General features: G+C 37.8%; 2 protein-coding genes across 2 annotated transcripts; both read left to right on the plus strand.

Annotated features, from left to right (window-relative positions):
* Positions 1–1125: 1125 nt before the first annotated feature.
* LOC115229273 lies at positions 1126–1935 on the plus strand. The gene has a single exon (XM_029799652.1). It carries the CDS (start codon positions 1126–1128, stop codon positions 1933–1935), a length of 810 nt encoding a protein of 269 aa, XP_029655512.1.
* A 19550-nt stretch (positions 1936–21485) lies between these two features.
* Positions 21486–22046, plus strand: LOC115229274. The gene has a single exon (XM_029799654.1). The coding sequence runs from the start codon at positions 21486–21488 to the stop codon at positions 22044–22046; it is 561 nt and encodes a 186-aa protein (XP_029655514.1).
* Positions 22047–25254: the final 3208 nt, after the last annotated feature.

Raw genomic sequence — 25254 nt, forward strand, 5'->3', positions numbered from 1 at the left:
TTTGGCAACATAGCCATTAACTATACAGCCAATACAAAACAAAGAAGGCTCGCTACGGAGGAATTGATTAACAATACTACGAAACGGAGGAAATATCAAGATAATATCGAACAACTCATAACACAACTAAATACAGAAAAGAGACCAGACGTTCTCCTAAAAGAAGTACTCGAGAAAATTTAACAGGCCGCGGAGGATACTGTCGGATACAGGAGTAACCGCTCAAACAATTACACATACCATGACTCAAAACTGAGAGAGATGTCAGAACAACAAAGAGACATCCGCCTGAGAATCGAAAACTGTGGTATGGAAACCAAAAAAGAGCTAAAGAATAAACGGAACAGGCTCCTTCATGAAATTAGAAACAGGGGACGCCTACTATGGATGAAATACTTAGACGATAAAGTTACTGAAATTGAAAGACTCCCACCTGGGAAGCAGATATTCATGGCCACCCGATTACTTAATCGAGGTTCACGAAATATCAAAATATCGATATGGGATGAATCAGAACACATGATATTGGACGATGAAGATAAAGCATCACGAATCGCCGACCACTTCAAGAGACAACTCCAAACAGATGACACTTATACACCCACATTCATTGGTCATCCGCGAGGCTTATTGAACGAAATAACAACCTCGGAGGTCCTGGAAGCATTTCACCGTATGAACAATAACAGAGCTGCAGAATATGATGGAGTCCCAGGTGAACTACTCAAATACGCTCCTAACAGTCTAGCGAGCTCTTTCGCACAGATACTGAACAAGGCGTTTGCCCAACACTGCCCACTTCCAATTGGGACAGGAATAATAATACCCGTCCAGAAACCGGGAAAACGACGGGGACCCTGTGGAAGCTTGAGACCGGTTGTACTAGTCACCTCTCTAAGGAAAACTCTATCGACTATTGTTCGAAGCCGAATATCAAGATCAGTTGATCGTTATCTCTCTTGCAGTCAGAGTGGCTTCAGGCCTGGAAGATCCACGGCCGATATTTCTTGTCAGAATTGGCCCTAAGGAGTCTAGACTATTTCCTACAAGGACACACTATCGCCTATATTATTTATCGTCTATCTGGAGGCAGCTCTGAAAGACCTAAGAGTAGAAATTGGATGTATGGACAACCAAGTTGTGGAACTCATATACGCGGATGATCTTGATTTTATTGCGGAGGATCGGAAATTAATAAAAATTATTATGGAGAAAGCAGGAACAATTTTCGATAAATGGTCACTCAAAGTCAATGAAGAGAAAACCGAAATAACCATCATCGAACGTATGCCAACTCTCATAGATGAGAAGTGGCGAAACGTCCGAAAACTCGGATCTCTTCTTGGCGATTCCGAAGATATTACCAGACGAAAAATATTATCAACAATTGCACTTAAAAAACTTCAATCTATCTGGATGAGAAAAAACCAAATTTCGACTAAGATGCGCCTACGATTATATGATGCATTTGTCCGACCTGTCCTCATTTACAACGCAGGTACTTGGGGAACATCAAAGAAAAACATAGAGCAACTTGACTCTTTCCACAGGGGTCAACTGAGAAAACTCCTCGGCTATTCGTGGCCGAAGAAAATATCAAATGATAAATTATACAGGTTAGCTAACTGTGGGCCTATAAGTCTAAATATACCTGAAACCCGCTGGCGCCTGTTTGGACATATTTTACGAATGAAGAAAGAAACATCTTGCAATATGGCCATGGAAGAATTTTTCGGCCATACTGAATACTCTAAATATAGAGGACGTCCAAGAGACTGTCTTCCGGGAATACTTACGAAGGAATATGGTATGATCGGAGGCCGATTGATGGATGCAAACGATCTAAACGAAATCGGAAAGAGGGCAAGACGACGGAAGGGATGGAAGGGGCTAACGACAAGAATAGTTAAAAACATGGCACAAGCGAAACCATAAACTTTGTTTACTGGCAACGCGAACGTGCATTAACTAACTAACAATTATGATTAGGCTGCCTTGATGTACAACATTGGGTGGAACGAGAGCTTACAAAATACTAGTTTCTGGAATGTGTGTTTAGCTCTGTCCAATTATTCATTAATTTTCAAGTCCCCCATCAACCTTCATTGTTTTAATGGATTACTGTGTTGTACAGTCGAGAAACTTTATATATTTTTCTGGTTTTCACTGTGAAGATGGGACTTTTAACGTAGTCTCTCTTAATCTCATTATATCACTTTTTGAGCAATTCCTTGGTATTTATTCGAGGTGGTTATTCCTTAGTTCATTCCTTTCGCATGCATTTTACAGTAGCATGAAAGCAGGGTTTATGAATTGCTATCCATATGGCCATACGGCTGTTTGTGCCGGGTTTGCTAAGCTACGCAAGCTTGGGGGTTAATAATAATAAAATTTTTTGATGCCGAGTACAAATTATATCTCAGGCTTTAGAAAAAAGAAAGGAAATTTGTACCTTTAAGTCTGAAGGGGCAAAAGAGTTTGCCAGGAACTGTCTTCGCAAGGCTTATGAAATAAACAAATCTGGGACCGTAGTTATAATTGACAATGCCCCATGCCATTCACGACTAAAAGAAATCTTTCGTAAAAAGAGTTCACAATGGATTGAATTCTTCGATTGGCGCCATATTCTCCTATGCTCAATCCTATTGAAAATGCATGTTCAATTTTAAAGGCAGGAGTGAAAAAAGATTTATCAGCTCATCTTCCATCCATTTCAGAAAATAATCAAACGTACTTAACTCATTTTTCTCTAATTTTATACGTGGTCAATAAGTTTTGAGGTTAAAAATTGAGGTTACCAATTATATATAATTGAACTTGCGAATTATAAAATTAAAGTTGTTTTGGTATAGTTTCTGTCTTTGTAATTGTACTAGACTATAAATTGGATGCCAGTCTCTTTGAGAATATAATTTTGACGGGAAATGTTGTGTTGGATATTTGCAACTCCAATCCACGTCTGCAAGTATTTTACCCTAATACAGCGAAATTAGACTTCCGCCCTGTCGTTGGGTGCAATATTGAAAGAAGTTGTCACAATGTGGCAATTTCTAGTGTTTTGGGGGTTCCTCACTTCATTAGACGTCTTCAGTTGGAAAGATTTTGTTGATTGTCCTCCAGGGACTGCAGACCTATGACGTGAAGTCCCAGGAAAGTAACAAATTGACGGATGCCGATTTTCCCGAAGATAAGTGCTCTATTCATTCAAATTGGTGTTTTATAGAAGAAATGATTATAGTATTTCCCATTGGCTGTGAGTCAGCTGACGAAGGGATGTGAACTGTTGGTGTATTCTGGATGTCTCGATGTGCTTGCTCTCTTTCGTCTGTCGGTATCCCATTTGCTGGGTGAGCAGAAATTAGCACATGTTAATTTTGTTAGAAGCCTTGTCGACTTTGATTGTGGGTTTATCCCATTTATAAGTATCCTGATGAAATTGGTGCATTCATTTGGACTTAGCAGGGAATTACGTTAATTCTCTGAAAGATGATCAATGATTAGAATATTAAGAAATGTTCTATATAAAATTAAAATTTTTCAAGGTAAAATGTAGCCAGTTGCTTTGCGTATTCCTAAAATAGATTCAAAATACTACTTCCCAAATAATTATATCACATAAAAAAATAAGTTGATAATTAACTAACTACAATAAAAACAGCTGTCAAACAAATTCAAAATAAACAAAATAATCGTATTTTTATGAAAGTTGCAAACTAGAAACCCGTGAGATTATATTTAAATAATTAAAAATTAATTAAACTTCTAGAACAGGCTGTTCTAATTGACCGATTAAAATGCAATTTTTTCCGTCTCATCCAGTACACACAAACTAATTATATTAAAGTATATTCGATTACTCCTTATTAGAATGTAGATTAAGACCATAAAAAAAGTAGCCATTCTTCCATATAGGTAGATTTCTATAATTTTAATAAATAAATAAACGATGCAAGTCAATTTCGTCACTTTCAAACCAATATTCTCCGTTTCTTTCCACATAGCTTTCAATCTTATATATTTCTTTATGCCCATATGATAAATCAAATGTCAGAGTTAAATTTGTAGTGTTTACGTTTGAATTCCATTCCTGTATCGAAGCAAATTCTAAAAATGAATTTACTTTGCAACTGTTTTCAAAATTTGTACAAAGATTATATTCATCCATGCAAATATGACCAGAGGTGAAATTATCTGATTTTGTTTTTATAAAGAAATGGAAGAAATTGTTGTAATAGTAAATAGTTTTAATACTTATGAAAATATTGTCGAAATCTATTTTCAATTGTTAACAAATTACCAAAAAATATCTGTTGCTCTTCAGATTTCATCCAATACCTGAAGAAGTAGTGATTATGACTTAAGTTATAACTTGTATTTACATGAATAAGATTATAACTATCGTCATCTCTCATCTTTTTGCTATGGAGTACAAAAAATTAATACTTCTATAGTTTCGGTCAAGTTTTGTCCAGATTTATTTCTATAAAATTCAACAGTATTCAAATTAATTGTCTTAGTAAAAATTCCTTGTGGCAAGGCTATACTATATTTTCCAAATCTCAAACCCTGGTACCAAATGTCATATTCTATATCTTCGCAATTCAATCTATATGCATTATATCGATCAACCATAAATGCCTGATTTAATTCTAGAAATCTTTAAAAAATTCTTACCAGTCAAATTTAGACATTCTGGGTCGTCAACAAGCGTCCCATTTACCAAAAAAATTAATTCTAAAAACAAATTAAAAATCATTGAAACATTACCTTTGCTTATTACAGTCGACAACAATAACAGTAAAACAAGCATTCAAACTATCGAAGGAGAAAATGCCTTATAAGTGTTTTTAATATACTTTCTGGATACAAAGAAGTCAATTTTAGATATCAAATATCATAGAAATAAGAAATAACTTATTGCTTTTTTGATAATATTTTATAACTTTTAGATTATGATTAAAACATGAAACTTTTCATTAATTATACTAAAATTTTTAATTTTTTTACAAAAGTTGTATTTTTTCAAAAATATGTTTAGGTCAATTGGTTTTTATGACTAAAAAATTATTTATTCATTTGAATATTTAAGTAATTTTATTCAACGTGTTTTTTGTTATTTGATTGTAATGATTAATCGCAAATGGATTGATTCTTATGTCTAATATGTATTTACCAAATATACTGGATCTGAAAACTTCGACAAAGCGCAGTGCATGATATGCGACGTCATAATGGGAAACAACTCTTTGAAGCCGTTAGAATTAAAAAGACATAAGGAAACAAATCACCCACAAAATGTTTTTGCTGTCGAAAGTTTTATTACAAAGAGAACTAAATATTATAAATCTGAAAAACTTAGCAATTTTGGATTTAGACCAATAGATAAACCATATCTGCTAGCTTCATACGAGGTATTAATAATTGAAGCATTTATTTTAGATGTCCTTAATTATTGCCAAAAACAAAGTTGCTCTTTCTTCTGAAGAAAATTTAATAAAACCCGCCGCATTGACAATGGTAAGAATATTGCTCGATAAAGATGTCGTTTAAAAATTTATCTTTATTTAAAGACACGATTACGAATCGAATACGAGACATGTCTTGTAATGTTTTGGAACAACTTGTTATGAAAATAAACTGCAGCCCATGCAGAATTAGTATACAATTGAATGAATCTGCCGATATAAAATCTATAAATCAGTTGGTTTCATTTGTTCGTTTTGTTAAGGACTCTATTCATGACGAGTTTTTATTTTGTTTGGAATTAACTGCAAGAACAACAGCGAATGATATTTTTAATGTTTTCTGGCTTCTTACGTGACAATTGTATTCACTGGGATAAAGTTGGATCTATTTGTACGCACAAGGAACCGGAAGTCTTAACTGCGAATGGAAGGAATTGGAACTTCTCCGTAAGTGAGGAGTACTTCCGCATCTTTTTGCATTCCGCGGTTGTGGCAATAGATCCAGGGGCGGATGCGGACATCAGCAGATTCTGAAGCGAGAAAAAGTCCACGCACGTGGCTTCCCCCTGTTGAAGGGAAACACAGTGATCCCGTCAGGCCTTTTTTTGTCTCTCCGATCGATCCCAGTGGGTTCAAGCAGGAAAAGGATTCCGGCGACTTCCAGGGCTCTCCTGATAAGGTCGTTAAGAGCTGCGGGATACGGCCAGCACTGCGTCTACACGATAAAGCGTGCAGTCCAAAGCGACAGATTTTTGCGCCACAGCGGCAGACATGTGGCTCGCATAGGCGAAGACCGAGACGTAAACAAATTCCAGTCCGTACGGACTCACTGTCCAGAAGGTTCCTAATACTCGGCAGTGGAGTGGCATTTAGGCAGGCTCCGCTGTGAGGGCGACATGCCGTCTCAAAGCAGGTCAAGCGGTGTTGGTCGAAAGATTTACGTAAAGATTGGATGCGGGATTGACAATTTAGATTCTAATTTTTGTAATCATAAATGCTAGTTTTTGTGATTTTGTAGAGCTAAATTTTTTTAAGTGGTAGGACTTGCCCTAAGTATCACATAACTCATCACAGGAAAGTGTGGTTTTGCCTATCTGTTTCTTGTTGTAAATCCTTATAAAGTGCTCTTTACCGATTCTGCTGCATTTAGTCGCTCTGTAAAAAGATTTAGTTTAAAAAAGGAAAAGTGCGGTGATGTTCAGTTTATTTAGTCTTTGTATTCGAATCAAACTTTATAAATTGAAGAATATTTTGTGATTGCCGTTAAAACACGAAAAACTTTACAATAATTTCCCACTAATGAATCCAAATAGGATGTTTCGGGCTCTACATCTCAAGATTCACCTATTAATAAAGAATATTAACCAAACCGACCAAATGTATACCCAAATAAGTTAACAGACTACATAAAATAAAAATGTTATTATTAAAAGAATCACTGAGTGTCCATATAGATCTAAAAATTAAAAACCAGTGAGTGCCTTGAGGTTATTCTTACAGTGAATAAACAGACGATTATAAACAGCTGTATTATCATTCTCCGTGGAAAGAAGCAACTCCATCCGTCTGAATGCACCCCCCGTAATAAGCATGGGCACATATTTCCTCACTTCCGTAAACAAAGAATAGAAAACCATGGTAAGTAGACAAATTAGCACAGGCCCACAACGCCCATAAACATATTCTATAATCAAACTGAGGATTGAGAAGTCTTATAATCGGAACAAGCGACCTCATAAATAAACAAGTACAAACCTGTAATTAATGTGTCTGACTGTATTGACAGGCCACGACATGACAAGCCCACCCACATAACTCAGAATCCTCTCAATCGAAGACTGTCCATCGACCGGAGGGGGGAGAACATAGTTCTGGATATCCTTGTCACTCATCAAATTGCACAAAACTCCACATGCATTGTACTTGGTTTCAAAACAGGACTCCATTGTATTCAAGTATTCACTACAAATATGCCAATCAAGTACTAGAGAGCAGCCACTATGCCTGACATGCCTATTCTACGTCGCACTGAGGGCACTTCGGATATATTCCCCAATGTCCCCACAACACCACGAATGACTGGCCCACGTGACTTTTCTAGACATTGAATGGCAAGCTCCAGTCCACTCCCCTCGACAATAGCCAGGACATTTCCTTCACACTCATCTGTCCACTCACTCGACAAGAAAACCCGATATATTCCACAGAAACCCCCACCACGGCTCTACCGAATAAGAAGGCGGGTTTTCAATATTGTTAAGGGCATTCATTATATTCCCGAGAGCCAACTGTGAATAATATTGGCCGACTACCTCAATACAACCAGAAGTGCCCATCAATTCTTTAAGCAGAAAAGTGCAGTCACAAACGGAGACGTTCATAACATGACATAGACAATCGAATGTTAGTGAGAGTGGATCAATGTGCATCATGGACGACATGATCACACTCAACATCCCACATATTCCCGGCATCTACAACAATCACTCCTAGCACATACCCCAGTCCGCCAGGGCTCAATTTTAAGCAGAATATGACAAAATATGGCCATAAAGTGCTTGTTTTTGATATTGCATTCTGCCACTGGCACAATCGTGGAGAATATAGCCCTACCATGCTAATACACAACACACCATTTCACTTCCTCTGGCAGTAGCTGGGTCGACGCACACGTATTGAGGACCCTCCTATAAATAAGAACCAAACAAAACAGCAAAGGAAGAACAAATAAATCCTGGTTTTTTAACAATCTAAGCACAAACTAGGTCATCAACAAATCAACCAAACCCCGATTACTGCAGAATTGTCGGCGGGACTTAAAATATGGAATGTCGATTTGAACATTTCGAGGGCATTGATGAGAAGATTGGGTTTGTCCTCCAAATAAAACAGTGCCGCCACAACATTCTCCACCCTCCTTGTCCCCCCAATCTTGTCAGCACACAGCAGGGAATAGTCCGGGATATTCTCACACAAAAAGAGATTCACAAACTTTAAAGGTTTTGCCCTCAATTCTCTACTTTTATGGACAAATTTGTACTTTGTGAGCACATTTTGATCAATCGAATAACCAGAAATGTCGAGGGATTCCAACTTTGGTAGTATTCTGAAAATAGCAGAACAGTCAAGCTTGATTTGTTCTTCAAAACGACTTGTGGTTAGTCCAAAGTGCCAGAAATATTACATTTTCAGTACCTGACTTTTCCTAGCTTCACAATATTCGTCAAATCAAGAAAAATGTCGTGGAAATCCACAATTTCTAGATCGGGGAGTTCCTGGAGAAAAAAGACGTCCCTCGATTCCAATTGTCCCATAAGAACCAGATGTCTAACTTTGCTGAACATAGCCAAAATGAGGTCCACGGTGGGGACCCAATCTGGGACTGAGAGAAGAGTAAGTGATGTGACACTGGTCGACAAAATGGGGACATTTGACAGTTCGTTTGTGAACAAAATTTGTTTCAATTTAATAGCAGAGAGAAGAGGACAGTTCATACAGGTGAGGATGAGTTGGAGAGACGTGACTGGCTGGGATAATAATGAGAGAGATGTTAAATGGCGGGCTTCCATGTTGGGGAAATTGGGGAAGATTTGTTGTAGTGAAGGTGGGGCAGTTCTTTCGTAGGATCTGTAAAGAAGGTGGATTTTATGCATGATGAGTGAATAGGTTTTTGGGTTGAGGTGTAAAAATAGATCTTTTGAAAGTGATTTGTAATTATCTTTTATATATTTTATGCATATGTCGTATAGTTTAGGAGTGATTGCATCAAACATTCCAATACTCTAATTCCACCAAGACATGAATTAATCACTTTTATTAAATAATATTAAATAAACAAATTAACCAAAATAAATAAAATTTATTGTTTAATAGGATAGTTAATTCAATGATATTATCATATTGGAATGTTCTTGGAATCGCCTAATATGTCGACAAATTTAATAATATTAAAAAAATCGTTGGGGACTGATAAGGTCAGTTTTGATAAAGATCCTCAAAATCATATCTGAAAAGTTTCAATAACTCGAATAATTAGATTTAATGACCTAAAAATGAATACACAACTAATCAAGTAAACATTAAGGAGTCAAATACCGTAAGATTATATCTTATTAAGCAGTGACATGACTACTAAGATTGATCGTACCAAAATGCTTTCTGTTCACTCCTCGAGAGAATCAACTATTCAGAGGAACTTCCGGCTATAAATTGGCTTAGTGTGACGTGTGCGGTCACATCAATCCTGACTGTTACTGACATAAATACTACATTTAGGCTTACAACTACTCCCCAGGTAAATGTCTTTGGTACTGAGAACCGTTTTTAATTCTTCTCGGTCAAATTCAGCCTCAAAATCAATTTTAATACACCGAGAAATGTAATTTTTGTTGATTTGATTAGTTGGTTCTTCATTCAAAATGAAGTCGGTTAGCACCACTCCAATAAAGAAATCCAAGACTCCCACACCAGCCAAGAGCCCGGGGTAAAAAAGATGACTTTGCCAATAAATCAGTGTACGTGGACTTTACTAGCAAAAGCCAGAGTTTTGTTTATTTGGTTATATTAGATTTATTAGTGACTGAAACAGAGCTTTCATTATTTACCTGTCAAGATCACATTTTACAACCTATATTCGGTTATTTATAAATTAATCAGAAAGTTGGAAGTATATTTTGATGATATTTCTCACAATAAATAATTGTTATTATTTACCAAATTGTTAGTAGAAATAAACGTCGGCAAATAAACTTTTCCAAGTGAGAGGAGTCCTCTAACTATAGTCGTTGGTGTGCTCCATAGACGCAGCAGTCGCTTGATGAAGTATAAACTTTTTCTCTTGTTAGGTCATTAATAGTCTTATTAATAAAAGTTATGTTTTGTTGGTTTTTGATAATTTGTAGTTCAGTGCTTATTGTGAAATATAAATTGTCACCGTCCAGATAGGTCGGGGCGCCAGATCGGTTATGTATAAAATTTTTAATAAAAACTACCTTCGAAAGTTATTTTCTTTTTCTGTTCATTCTTTTGTTGATTTTAATATTATTTTTGCCAAAATATTGAAGTTACTGAATTCATAAAAACCAACATCCAGTCATTTCCAGATAATTACCGTATTGATTTTGCATTTTATTTAAAAACGCTTTAACCAAGGTTAGCCAAACAATTCTCAACAATAAAGTTTATTAGAAAAATCCATTTTTAATTTTTAAAAATGTTGTAAATTTCTATTTTCATCATTAAAACTCTAAAATACAATCCGGCCTACGGCCGGATGATTCAATGTGAATATTTTTCCCTATGCGGCCTTCGGCCGCGTCGAATTTGTAACAATGGCACAATTATTTCACAATTATTTCACAATTAAGTAAATATGACACGATAAAAAACACAGAACGAACCCCATGAATATTTGCAGTTAAAGTTTTTTTACTCTGCTAATATGTATACTTTGATCTTTTTCATCCTCTTCATAATACAAAACATATCATCTAGGATTCCGCGGATCTCCTTAGCTGATTTGGTAAAAGCACATTTTACCATAGCAAATTTTGAAAAGGAATCCAATAAAACAAGAATCTGTTATTTAGATTACTAAATTACCCAGGAATAATTTTCATTTCGGGTCGAATAGCGTCTTAAATCGATAAGATCTACAATGTATGATAAGATCTTGGGGAAGAAGCAATAATAGGCGTTATTGCTGGTTTAGTCGCAAGCAATCGTTTCGACTAGAATTAATAAAATTGGTAATTTACCTGACAATAAACACATTGAGATACCACAGATGCCACATCAGTACTACGTCTGGCACCACAAATGGTGAGTGTCAATAAACTGTACAATTTATCACGTCCAAAGTGATTAAGATTGTGTTGAGCCTAATTTAAATAAACAAATACACTACTTCAATGAATTTTAACTTAATTTCAGTGTCTTCGATACAAAAAAAACGCAACTTTGAGCCATTTTTAAAAATGTAGGTGTTGTTCTCCTTGAAACTAAATTTTTTGGCATATCTCCGTATTCGTGCCTTTTCTTCCGAACTCAAGGAATCATCAAGGTGGCCTGATTCCAAATACTCCCTAATTTTTTCGAGGGTGTCTCGAGTTAATTCAACTAAAACCATTGATTAATGCTAATCTTTTCAACTTTTTTATAAATAAGATTTTATTTTTTTATTATCAATATTTTTTTGCAATGAAATGTTTTGTAGGAAAAATATTTGTTTTGTATTTAGATAATTGACCTGACCGATCTGGCGCCCCGGCCGGTCTGGACGGTGACATAAATTATTGAGAGGTATTAAATTTGCCAATATATTGTACATCTTGATGCTAACAACTACGGGCTGAGCTACTTGATTTCTAATTTGGACATTTTATCAAAAATAAAAAGATGCTTGTTGCCAAACTTACATTTGATTGCCCGCTGAAGTTACTTTGTTAAAGTATTAAGATTGATTTTACAAGTTTTTACAAATCTATAAACTTGTCATTAAGTGTGTAAACTTACTGACTATAATCTTATTTTTGACAATCGGCTAGAAGCTAGAACGAATTAAGTAGCAAGGAGCCAATAGGCAATCCACAACTAAGTGGATTGTCCCATTATTGTCCTCACTTTCATAGAAAAAGGACTTTCCTTAAAAAATAATCCAACCCTTTCAGGAGTACTCCAGCACTCGGAGACTAAATCTCCACCTACTCTACACCATTGAGGAACTCTACGAGACAAGTGTCAACCGAGTCTTAGAGTCTGGAAGGAGACTATGGACAAGGCTCAAAAACGATTCCGACACCGTCAAAAATGTAAAAATTAACAGGAAATGACAAGGAATCCTTAACACAAAAATACAATTTTATTTCACATTTCAGTATCAAATCGACATGTGTCGTGTCATTATTGATAGATTGTCCTCTTCTAATATAGCGATTAACTTTGACGAGATCTACCATATAATTCAAACCGAATATGATGTATATTAATATTAACATTCCTAAGCTACCTATTGAAGAAGAGACTGTATATAGTTACCGGGTACTTTAGTCATATGAGGTTGTCGTTCTGTGATATTCTTAGGCTGAGGACGAGGGCAAGGTTCGTTGGATAAGGGAGACGTCGTTACGCTGTGTAAGCTATTCGACAACACCAATTTCAGAATGGAAACTAGGAATGTCAAAATTCCTTATTCATATGATTTGCTGTGACCGCACATCACGTTTTAAAGAATTTGCAGTTGATGGAGGTGTGGTGGCGGCATTTATTATTATTATTAGAACCAAGATCACCGTCCAAAACACAAAACTAATTAATCAGGTTATCCCGGCTTCTCTGAGGAGGGTCCTCAGCTTTGCCCGGTGCTCCTCCCTTGTCCCGGCACAATTTCTGTGAGGGCGCGGTGGTGGTGTTTTAGGCCCTGTAGCCCCGAGGTTTCTTCTCAAGATTTCATTAAATGGGGCGATGAGTAGATGTTTGTTCGGTCCCTGCAGTGCTTTTCGGAAGCGATCTTAAGTTTTCTCGATTTTAGTGCGGTTCGTTCCACTGATAAACCCTCCCCACGCCTCACAAGCATAGCTAAGGGAGGGTTCGAAGAATTGCCGGTATAAGGCTTGTCGTGGGGGGAAGCTGATACACTGTCTGCATTTACGAAGAAACACTTTCAAGATGTTCAGTTTCTTCATGCACCTCGTAGTAATATTATCGACTTGTTGAGAGAAACACATATGACTGTCGTAAGTCACCCCGAGGATTTTCTGAGATTTTTGAAACGGGATTTCCATGTTATTTAGGTACAGGTTCACCACCGTTTTCCCAAGCTTCCTTGCTGAGGTCATAAGCGTAATGACCGATTTTTCCGGACTCGTTGATAGTCGGTTTAGCGAGAGCCAACTTTCGAGATTGTTAAGGTGGTTCTGCAGTTTTGTACTCGCCGTGTTCACCTCACGGCTCCGGGTAGCAATTACGATATCGTCAGCGTATGATAAAATGATTGAGTCTTTGTCGTTTGGTAGCGGTAGATCCGATAAGAATAAGTTGAACAGGGCTGGTGAAAGGGGGGAGCCTTGAGGGACCCCGTTTGGAAAGTATCGAGACATCGATCTTGTATTGTTTTGTTGGATTCTGCCTCTTCGGCCGCTGAGGAAGTTAGCTAGCCACATTTTCAGTCTTGGGTGAATTCCACTAAGGTATATTTTCCTGGTCAGTATTTTTCTGGGAACGGAGTCAAAAGCCTTATGGATATCCACTGAGCACATAACCGTTTTTTGGTTATACGGTTTGGTAGATAGTCCATCTGAGATGAAGTTCGTCAAAGTGACAAGGTGCGAGGTGGTTGATTTACCACATTTAAATCCATGTTGAAAGTCCAAATCCGGGAGATATTGTTTGATGTGGTTGAGTATAAGTTTTTCCAGAACTTTGGAAAAGACGCAGAGGAGAGATATTGGCCTGTAGGACGCCGGGTTGTCTTTTGGTCTCCCTGGTTTCAGAATAGGGCGAATGTGTGCCATTTTCCATAGTGTGGGTATTGCGTTGTTGTTTATTGAAAAGTTGTAAATTTGACAAAGAGCTGATATTGCCACCGGTCCAAGGTTTTTCACCAGAATAGTAGGAATTCCGTCAGGTCCACAAGAGCCAGTGTTTCTTAAATTTCTGATGGTCTGAGACACCTCCTCTTGAGTGAGGATAATCATGTCCCGACATCTTCGAGGTTTCAACGACTTCAGGCATGGTCCATCGTATTTCCTGTGGGGGATGTTGCTGATCCCAGCGTAGAACTTTATCAGTTTGTTGGTGAAGGGAACCGCATTATCCTCACGCGATTCAAATCTCTCAGGGTTTGTGAATCTTCTTAGGGAAGCCCATACTTTTGTTAGTGGGACCTCCGCAATTAATCCTCTGGCGAACTTTTCGGCCTTCCCGTATCGTTTGTCTTTTGCAGATTGTTTTATGAGTTTATTCAGTAGTCTGATCCGATGCCGGTTATCTTTTGTAAGATGAGAGCGACCTTTCAATGAGTTCCGTTCCTCGATTAGAGGTAGAATCCCCGACGGAAATTTTCTTACTGGTTTTGGGTAAATTTTCCTCATTCTTAAGAATGATTTTCTTCCAATCAAAATTGTTCGGTAGAAGTGCTTGAGGGCGTTGTCGATCGAGTCGAAATCATGTACATCAAAGTTAACCAGTGCTTTGTCAGTGGAATAGGCAAAATTGACCCAATCTGCGTGCTTTTAGTCGTATTTCAGGTTGTGGAGCCCCTTTCTAATGGGCAATTTGACTTGGACTTTTATAATTAGCGGATTGTGATCGCTCCGTAGATCGTAGGTAACGCCCCATTTGACCAGAGGTGCGAGGTTGGAGGAACAGAGGGTCAGATCGGGGGAGGTAGGCTTGTCCTTGGTGTTGTATGGAGTTCTTGTGTGCAGTGAGGGGTTGTTCAGGATTACAAGGTTGTCCAATTGCTCGAGAATAGACTTTCCTCGGGAGTCAGCGGTTTGTGACTTTAACCAATGCGGGTGTTTTGCATTCAAGTCCCCACAAATAATTAGATTATCGTGATTATCAAACGGGCGTAGATCTGTGATAAAATGTTTCGGGCACGATCCTGTTAATGGGATATACATATTGCAAATCACTATGTTTCCAAGTGAGGTGGGGATAGTAATTGCAGAAAATTCCAGACTCGTGTTTTTGCTTCCTTTAGAGCTGAGCGAAGGGGAGCTCTCCTGGTAAGTGATTCCCTTCTTAATAAGTGTTATGAGACCCCCTCCACGGCCTGAGGGTCTGTCCAGGCGTTCCATGTGGTAGTTGGGGAAACGTGGAGACCTCGAAGAAGGATTGAGTTTTGTTTCTTGGAGTACACATATGTCGATATCATGCTTGATCAAAAAGAGTTTAGTTCTGTTGATTTTCCAGTAACTCCGTTGATGTTCAGTTGGAGAATTGATATATGCCTCTTTGGGCCGGGATTAGGTTCCACATCCCCACAGATAGTGAGAAAGGCAAAACGGGAGAGTGAGGTCCACAGAGAAGGCCGCCCCGGACTGACGATAGTCGCGGGGGGATGAGCGAATGATTCTTTTTTCAATCCAATAACTGGATTTTTGCGCCACCACAAAAGGCGAATCACACGACGCATGCTGCACAACACCTCGTGGCATTTAATACAAGTTATACTCGCTCTCCTTTCTTCATGACTTTGCGATGATGCCTGCCGAGGCAAGAGAATATTTTCAGTGCTGAATGAGCTAATAATGTGGCAAACTAAATTCTTTGAGGTATTGATTGATAAAAGGCCTTTGAAATTTTCGAATATAGTTATTGTGATATTGAAATAGGCATTTTGGATTTTTTATGTATGCCAAACAAAGACATAAATTTTTTGCTATTTTTTGCATTTAGGTATAGTTTGAAAATGTAAGTGTGTTAAATGGGATAAAAAATTGTCTTGAAAAGAGGCGAAGTATTAATTGTAAAGGCGTGGAAAGGAGCCACTCTAAATAGCCATTTCTTTGATTCACAATAAAAAATAGCCCAAAACGCTTTTGTAGAGACTGGATAAATTGAACCAAACATTTAACCCGAAACAAAAATTCCTCAGCAAGAAGTATGAATTTTGCTCAGCACTGTATCAGACATAAAAAAATGTTGACATTGATGTTGTTTTTGACTAGATGAAATGTGTGACTTTTATAATTGAGAGATATTGACTAAAGGCTATATTTAACTGCGACAGAACAAGACTATTCTATTGTTCCGCTTTTGATAAAACACTATCAGAAAAAGTTAATCATAACAATCGATTAAAAAAGTCGAAAGGACTTCTTACTATAATGCAATCATGCAGTTTGACAGAAGAAAAGCTAGAAGCAATTTTAATTGGCAAGTCTCGAAAACCCCGATGTTTTTAAGAATATTAATCTGAATGAATTATCTGTTATTTACTGCTCCAATGCTGCAGTCTGGATGACATCGGAATTGTTTTCAAAATGGTTGCAAATGTGAACATGCAGATAATAAACCAGAAACAAAAAACTATTGGTCTAGAATTACAAAGAGTATATCCTAGCATCACCCAATAGTGACCAGATTTTTTTGTGGCTTCGGCATTCATCATTTTATGACTTAGTCTGTTTGATTTGTGTATAGCTGCATACACGGCATAGTCAGTTTTCAAAATATTTATTCGAGATCCCAATTATTCAATATTATTTGGGCTTTGAGTAAAATTTGGTGAAATACTTCCTTGTCAGTAGATACAAAGGCTACATCATCTCTATAGAGTAGGAGTGCCTACATTGGTGCTGAATTTTATTGAATGTTTCGTTCGAATTTTCACGGATAGGTCAATTTCAGAAAGCAATAGACTTATTAGTCTCAGACAGTCGTCGTCAAGTAGTTTCTTTAGGCTATTTATAAGTTTTGCTATTTTGTAGAATTTCCAGGTATACAGCGTCTCCATAGCCAACTGTTTTAATGTATTTAAGATCTTCCGAAGACCAATGGAATGAATATGTCGTGTATGCAGCATAAACGCTGATATCAGTCATCATAGTTTTGCTTAAAAATGATTAAAAAGTTGCATCACATAACAAGGTCATAAACTGTCCAGATTGTATGCACGCAGTTTATTACGTTTAAGTTGATTGCAAAACCGTGAGGTTTGACGGAGAGAAGGAAAGGGAGATCTATCCATTAGAGAAACCAACAGTTGAATGTTTGATTCACACAGCTGTGAACTAACGTAACTAAAAACACAAAAAACTTCAAATATGCGAACTTCCCAAGAGTGGTGGCTGCAGTTATAATTAGAGAACGGTCTTTGATTTTCGAGCCGTGGCAGATCTCCAACAAGAGAGGCGCGACTTCGGTCAGTAGTCCATTCCCTACGAATGTAGGTAGAGCCTTGAAACAAACCAGTTACAATCTCAGTGTCGCATATTCGGCGGATTATTTCACCATCCCAATCGGCAATGTTTACTTCTGACAAATCAAACTTTGACATATCTTTCTTTTTCTACTCAATTGAATTAAAAATGTAATTGAACTTTGTTTTTGTCCTTTATTAGGTCACGCATTTGTCTAAAGCATTTCGTCATATCTTTCAAACACTTTAATGACCATTCCTATCACCTCCGAACAAAATCCACTCCATCTGGACATTCTTTTATCTCTGAATGCTAATCCATTAAAAAAAGCACAACTTTGACAAAATATTGAAAACACCTCTTCGCAAGCCAAATGTGACTTTGACAGTCAAAAAGAAAGATGCTTTGGATTATGAAATATTTGATTTACTTCATTTTTGACGAGACAGAGATTAGAGAGTGCTGCCATTGTGTTTGTGGCAAAAAATATGTCTCGCCTGATTCGGTCAATCGAAAGCACTGCCGACGTTATAATGTCGATATTATTAAGAATTAACTCGGGATTCGAACTGAAATATCAGAAAGAAACACCTTGCGACTTCTCTGAACAAAATGACTAAATAAGAAGATTCGTCGTAGTTAAAAATTTCCACAAACTTTTTCAGAATGTGTTTAAAAGTGTTGAGGGATATGTTTCCCGATGAGTACAACTCATTCACCTCAAAACTCAAAAAAACAGCCAACCAATTTCTCAAACCCGCTAAAATGATAATTCAGCTTGACAAGTTGACTAAATTCCACCAAAATATCCATTGCATACACGACAAATTGGGAGTAGTTGAATCACAACAAATGCATACACGCAATTTGAACGCAAAAAATATATTTTACGGAAAGCTTCAAAAGCAATTTTTCTAATTGAACTGTCCGTGGAGAGAACCAGCGTGAGGATATCCACAAGTCCACCCGAACAACAATCCATCCCAAACTCCATTCCCGTCACGTAGAAATCAACTGCCTCTGCCACATCGGAGGCCGAACTGCCACTCAACAGGAGTCCGACGAGTGGAATAGCTGCTTGAACGTGCTGAATGTAAGAAGCACAATCCTGGAAATATTAACTCGGAACAACCGAGAGGTATTGCACTAAGATCATCTGTTTTCCCACCTCTTCACTCACCAGTTCCTCCTGCTCGAATACTGTGGACCTTGTTTGTCCATCTACGGACATTTGGGGGTCGGGGATATCAGAATTATCCACGTGGGAATCCTCTTGTTTCATATTTTTCAATTTGAGAATCTCAGAGTCCCTCCGTGCTGCCACTTCGTCATAAGAAGCCTAAAATGGACGAAACAGCTACGTTGATAGCAAAGGGGTTATTTCTTAGAAAAGCAATCAGAAGCTGAGCTCCTCGCTTCCTGACCAACGTAGATTTGTCGTGAAGCCAGCCAATGAGCAACTCCATGACAGAACCCAACATTGATAAAGGCATAGCCAGGTTCGACACGATCAGAGTCCATGTTTAAAGGACTTTAACTCTGACAAATGCGTTGATATCATGAATGTGCTCCAACAGTGAATCCAGCAGACTATTCCGTGTTTTTTTCTGGTTTTGACTGAGATTATCCCCGTTGAGGTGTTTGATTACTATTTGCCCGTATATTCCGACTATGGCACTCCTTAGGACGGGATGCTGTCATATATACTATCCAAACATTAAAACTGAGGTAGGAATCCAACAAATGCAGATTAGTTGCCATCTGATCGGGGATTTCTCTCCCAAAACGGTCAGAAAAATACTCACATTGCGAGTCCGGGCCGATTCCTGTAAAGGATCAACCAAATTAAGTCTTCCAATCTCCCTGAAGTGAGACTAAACTGAACAACCCTAGAATGTTGATGGGAAGAATTCCAATCTTCCTTTTGGACAACATATTCGACAGATTCTCCGATAAGACAACCAAGATAGTTGTGGGAATCTGACAAAATTCCAATCGAGTCGACAACGCGGTCTCTAATTTCACGTATTGATGACATTTCATTATTTGTAGACACAAATATTTGGAATAAACAATTTCCAATCAAACTAAAAGAGTTCCAACTTTTTTCGAGTTTCGCCATTTTTCGTCTGTTCTATTTGCCTCCCGGTTGATTGTTACATATTCGGTTTTTTCTATGTTCACTTTTAAGAACCATTTTTCCAGTGCCTGAGGAGCAATGTTCAGCAGTTCTTCGAGAGTCGACTTATCATGAGACAAAAAGTCTACATCGTCGGCATATATCACTTCAGTTATTGAAGTAGACTTCACTAGTTTTCTCAGATCTCTTAGTGCCGCTTCAAGATAGACAATGAATAGTACAGGTGATATTGAATCACCTTGGGGCGTTCCAATGCTTGTTTTGAAAGATCTTGATTGTACGGGTCCGATCTTCACCGTTAACTCGGTGTCTATAAGTAGTGCTCGAACCATTCTGATCGAGTCATTGTCAAGAATAGTTTTGAGGATCTCCATTAGCTTGTCTCTGCGGATTGTATCAAATGCCCTGCTCATATCAATGCCCAATATTGTGGTCGCCATTTTAAATTTCTGAGATATGGCACAGATCCATCTATGTCCCCATACTACATCTGCAGTTGATCGCCCAGGCCTGAATCCACTTTGGCTAGCCGACAGATATTCATTAACAGGGTCCTTAATACGTTCCAGTGTTACGAGCGAGAAGATTTTCCTTATTGTGTTCAAGAGTATGATTGGGCGAATGTTGTTAAGAGGACCTTGCGGCTTGTTGGGTTTTTGGAGAGGAATTAGCGTTCCTTTCCCAATAGGCGGTATGGTATTTCCATGGAACATCTCGTTCAGGAGATTTGTGATTATAGTTGAGATCTCCATTGGGGAGTACTTTATCAATTCACCGTTGATGTTGTCTGGACCCGCCGCACGGTTGTTTTTTAATTTTTTTATAGCCTTCAAAACTTCAAGGTGTGTTATTTTGTTGTTTAGATAACGTTCTTCACCCTCATCGAGAGCATCGGCCCTGCCATTGAATAGTATTTCGAAGTGGTCGGCGATTGTATTTACCATTTCGATTGGGTTTCCAATTGTTTTCCCATGTTCATCGTGCACAACCAGTTTTGTTTTCTGTTGTCGTCGGCGTAGTAGTCTGATGGCTGCGTACATTTGCGCACCATCCTTTAAGTCTTCAACTTCTGATATTCGAGAGTTTAATAAAGCTTTCACGTATTTAAGATTTTCCTTCTTGATTGTTCTCGATATTTTCCTACGTTCTCTTTTGAGTTTTTCCTTTGCCTCCTTGTCGTTGGTGTTTTCAATTTTCAGTTGGATGGCTTTTTGTTTTGTTGCCATTTCGGCAACATTTGGATTCAATGGGTTTGAGTGGTTTCTGAATGCAGTCGTTCCAATGGTTTCCGTTGCGGCTTTGTGAATAAGTTTTTCTAATATATCCCAGCTTTTGTTTGGGTCTTTTACCGTTTCTGTTACTTTTAGGTTTTCGATGATTGCCTGGGAGTATTTTTCCTTGGTAACATCTGATGTAATCAGTTTTTCCACTGAGTATCTAATTCGGTTTGATTCATTTTCTTTTGAAAGAGGCGATCCAAAAATTCTTTTCAGTCTCAATCGTGCCACAATGACTTTGTGATCGCTCAGTGTAAGTGCCCCGCCATATGACCTGGCATCCAGCAATCGATGTTTTTCTTCTTGTCTACAGATGATATAATCGATTTGATTATAGATGTTGACGTACTCCCCATTTTTGTTTCTTCTAGTCCCGGTCCACGTGGTTTTATGACGTGCCGCATGAGGAAAGACCGTATTGCATAGCAGTAGCTTGAATATGCTGCAGAAGTTCACAAGCATTTCACCTGGTGCATTTCTTATCCCCCGTCCATGTCTGCCCATGAACACTTCTTCACCACGGCCTTTGCCTGCCTTAGCATTCCAATCACCGGCAATTAGTATAAGGAAGGATGTTTTTATACTCGTGTAGGTCTTTGATAGCATGTGATAGAAAGAGTCTAGTTCATCCACGTTCTTCTTCAGTCTTCCACTTTGTGGGGCGTAGACATTTATAATGCTGATTATTCGATCCGTGTTGGTCAAAGGAGATAGTGAAGACATTATGAGGAGAAAGATGCTATCGACTGTTGCACTTAACAAACTGCGGACAACTTGGCTACGAAACCGCGAGGTTGGAACGGCCTTACGTGCCAAATTATACAATGCTTTTATTAAACCCATACTTTTGTACAACGGAGGAACATGGGGAATATCTGAGTCTGAATCAAAATCTCTTGATGCATTCCATAGAAGACAGTTAAGAATTCTTATTGGCATCAACTGGCCAAAGAAAATCAAGAACTCCACCCTATACAATATCTGCAACAGCAGACCCGTCAGTGTGGACATTACCGAAGCACGTTGGCGCCTATTGGGCCACATTCTAAGACTCGACCAGGATGTTTATGCTAACTGGGCAATGGAATCATATTACGCAAAGGACGAAAGATCTGCGTCCCGAGGACGCCCACGAAATACATTACCTATTGTAATCTCAAAAGAACTACAACGCGTTAAAAGACAACTGAAAAATGGAGACGACCTAGATACTCTCAGGAGTATAGCATACAACCGCACATCATGGAAAATTATGACCGAAAAGATAGTCTCATATGTGGCACATGTGGGAACTTAATTAGTTTAAATTACATTATGTTCCTATGACAGTGCTAATAATAATAATAATAATAATCAAACTAAATTCAGTTTCGACAGACCAAACTTGATTAAAGCAGTGTCCGCTATTGGAGGGACCCATAACTTAGAAATGTCACAATTTAAAAGTTTCCAGAAGAAATTGACAATGTGATCGCAGTTTTCATCCCAAAAAACGGAAATGTTGCTTTTTTGGAACATATTTTTGGATTTACCGGTCTGGAATTTACATTTTTATTTGTCACTTGTTTTGCTGTTATTTGCACCGTGGCCTTGGAGTCGGAAAAAAACATTTCGACAAAATTTGCCATTAAAAAGCAGTACATTTTGAGATAAACTGACAGATTTTTGTCAGACTGGTCCTTTGATCCTCTTTGATCAAAATGTTCGGACAATGACACTAAAAAGATTCGACTTTCTTTAGTTTTAAACAAATTAAGGAACATTCTTTAAATAATTTGAAGACTTCTATGATGAAGCTATCCTTCAGTTGTTTTGATTGTCTAAAATACACAGAATATTTTTCTTACGTAATTGTGCTTATGTAGCCGTCGAGAGAAAACGATTTTGCAGTTGCTGAATAGATTAAAAGAATTTGTAATTTACAGTGGAGTAGAAGAGGAAGACTTTTGCATTGAATAATGCTATCAACAGAGAATAGTGAGGGACGTGAATTGCTTATTAAATCGTCCTTTTTCGCAGATATCTCAAAATCCAACAACGTAGAATTCATAACGAATCTAAAGCGGTATTTTATTTTAATTAAATATATAAATCACAAGAAATGTAATTTTAGTAATTAAAAATATTATTTTTTAGTCTTTAAAAATGGAAGATAACAACGATCAAACAAATCCTTTGCTGTGTTAGCTGCAACTTCAATTTTGGGGGTTTTATACGAAACATAAGGTTTGAGCTAAAAAAAGTCAAAAATAAAAAACCCTGAAAACCAGTCAAATCAGGAACAATAAAGTCGGGGATCATCTCAGGGACAGTCACTTTCTCTCCCGTAGGAGGGTCACCACACTTTTGTTGGCCCCCCTTCTGATCAACAATGAGATTTCAAACTAGACACAATTGGCTTATGTGTTCTAAAATCGGCATGATTTCCCACTCAGAAAGACCCCGAGTTTATTTCTGGGTATACCGTAACCAAATAAAAACAGCTTTTACGTTAAAGTGGATAGACACAGGAATGACAATGTTTAAGTCAGACACTATTGATAGCAGCAACGCACACTCCAATAGCCCAGTACCCTTTCCGTTTTATTATTTCGTAAGCAGTGTTGTCATGTTTTTCCCATAGCTGTTAATAACGTCGCCGTGAAAACTGTAAATTTTGTTTCTATCATCCTGAGTCATTTCCAGGTAATTGAGAAGAACCTCACTGATCGAGGTGTACTCCACAAGGGAACTTGAATAAACAAACATGCCTACCGCTCGAGTCCCCGTGTTCCTCGATGATGGAGATGTTGAAGGGAGAAACTTTGAAATATTCGGACAACATAACTTGCAATCGAGAGGAGTCCAGCGAAGTTCCTGACCCGATTATTCGCGATTTGACGAGTCCACTCAACTTCCAAGTAACATAGGTTAATATGTCAACTACAAAATGGCCGTAGAACTACCTGGGTTAGATACAACCAAAAAATACACCAGATATATTTGGTAATAATTTTTCAACATGAACAGGGAAAAAAGAGAATGGACAGAAATAAGACGAATAAATAACCCAGTCGAAGATAATAGAGAAACACTAAGGAGACAGTGAGGATATCATATGAGGAAAAAAATTGGCAAACGCGGCATTAAACAGGCTGAAAAACCTATTGCTAAAACGGAAAGGGAATAACAAAAAACAAATAATAATGCTATACGACACATTTATCAAACCAATCCTCTTATACAACTCTGGGACATGGAGAACAACAAATGAGGAATTGGGAGGCTCGACTCGTTTTACATGAATCATTTAAAAAACATAACGGGAATGTCCTGGCCATCCAGGATCTCGCAGAGTAGACTGTACAATAAGTGTGACTGTACGCCAATAAGTTGCGAGATTATTAGCTCTTGTTGGAGACTTTTTGGACACATTCTGAGGTTAGACCGAGGAGTATTTTGGTTATAAAAAATTAAAAGGATAAAAATATAAATAAATTAAATAAACGTTGCAGGTTTATTTTTGTTATGATTGCAATCCGGCGAGCTAAGGTTTGAACCTTGTCATAAACACATAGAAAAAAGGTGGAAGATTTAATAAAAATGCAGCATTGTAATCTTTTGTGCCTCCCCGAGAACTACCAACTAAAATACTACTCCTACCATCTTCTTTCATGGCCACAAATTTCCTACGTTGCTGAATCAGGGAATCAAATCGTGGGATATGTCTTGGCCAAAATGGAAGAGGAGGCTGTCCAGGCACCCCACGGACATATCACCTCCCTGGTAGTGCATTTAAACATTCCCAGGCTGTAAAGCGGACATACCGAAAGTACGGAATTGCCAGGAAACTGATGGAATTGGCCTGCCAGGCAATGGACGAGTGTTTTGGAGCAGAGAAGGTGACATTGCATGTCCGCATATCCAATCGTCCGGCCTACAATCTTTATAACAACAGTCTTGGTTTTAGTGTGACCAATGTGGAGCCCAAATACTACGCAGACGGGGAAGATGCCTATGCCATGTCCAGACCTGTTCGGCCTTTCCTTAATAATTCTTAACTTGATTGATTATATTTGGTTTTAAATTCAATAATGATATGTTGTACAATGTCAGTAGTTTTTGGTAGTTATAATTTAATTGTCGAATCATGGAAGAACGTTCTATATTTTTTTTAAATTTTCATAGTGACGGGAAATTTATGGTTTTTCCAAATATTAACAATAGGTTCTAGAGGTAGTCCTATTTTAGCAAATAGTTGCCATCGACTATTATTTTTCAAAACAAGTTTTTTCATAAGGCAATTAAGTTGTCCACTACAAGATAATTTAGTGTGAATTAAATGTGCAATAAATTTTACGTGGAATAAATTAGGATGCGTATTTTTAGTGTTTTCCGGCTGAATTCATATACTTTTCAGGGTCGGTTAATAACAAGTAAAAATTTTTCCTCGCAACATTTGTACATCCAATCGTATCATCCACAATCTGACATACAATTGATGTATTTGGCGAAAAATCTAATGG

Source organism: Octopus sinensis, unplaced genomic scaffold (assembly GCF_006345805.1).
Source record: "Octopus sinensis unplaced genomic scaffold, ASM634580v1 Contig12302, whole genome shotgun sequence".
NCBI lineage: Eukaryota > Metazoa > Mollusca > Cephalopoda > Octopoda > Octopodidae > Octopus > Octopus sinensis.

Coding starts and splice junctions, on each gene's coding strand:
- LOC115229273 (XM_029799652.1), top strand. CDS start 1,126: ATGGACAACCAAGTTGTGGAACTCATATACGCGGATGATCTTGATTTT.
- LOC115229274 (XM_029799654.1), top strand. CDS start 21,486: ATGCTATCGACTGTTGCACTTAACAAACTGCGGACAACTTGGCTACGA.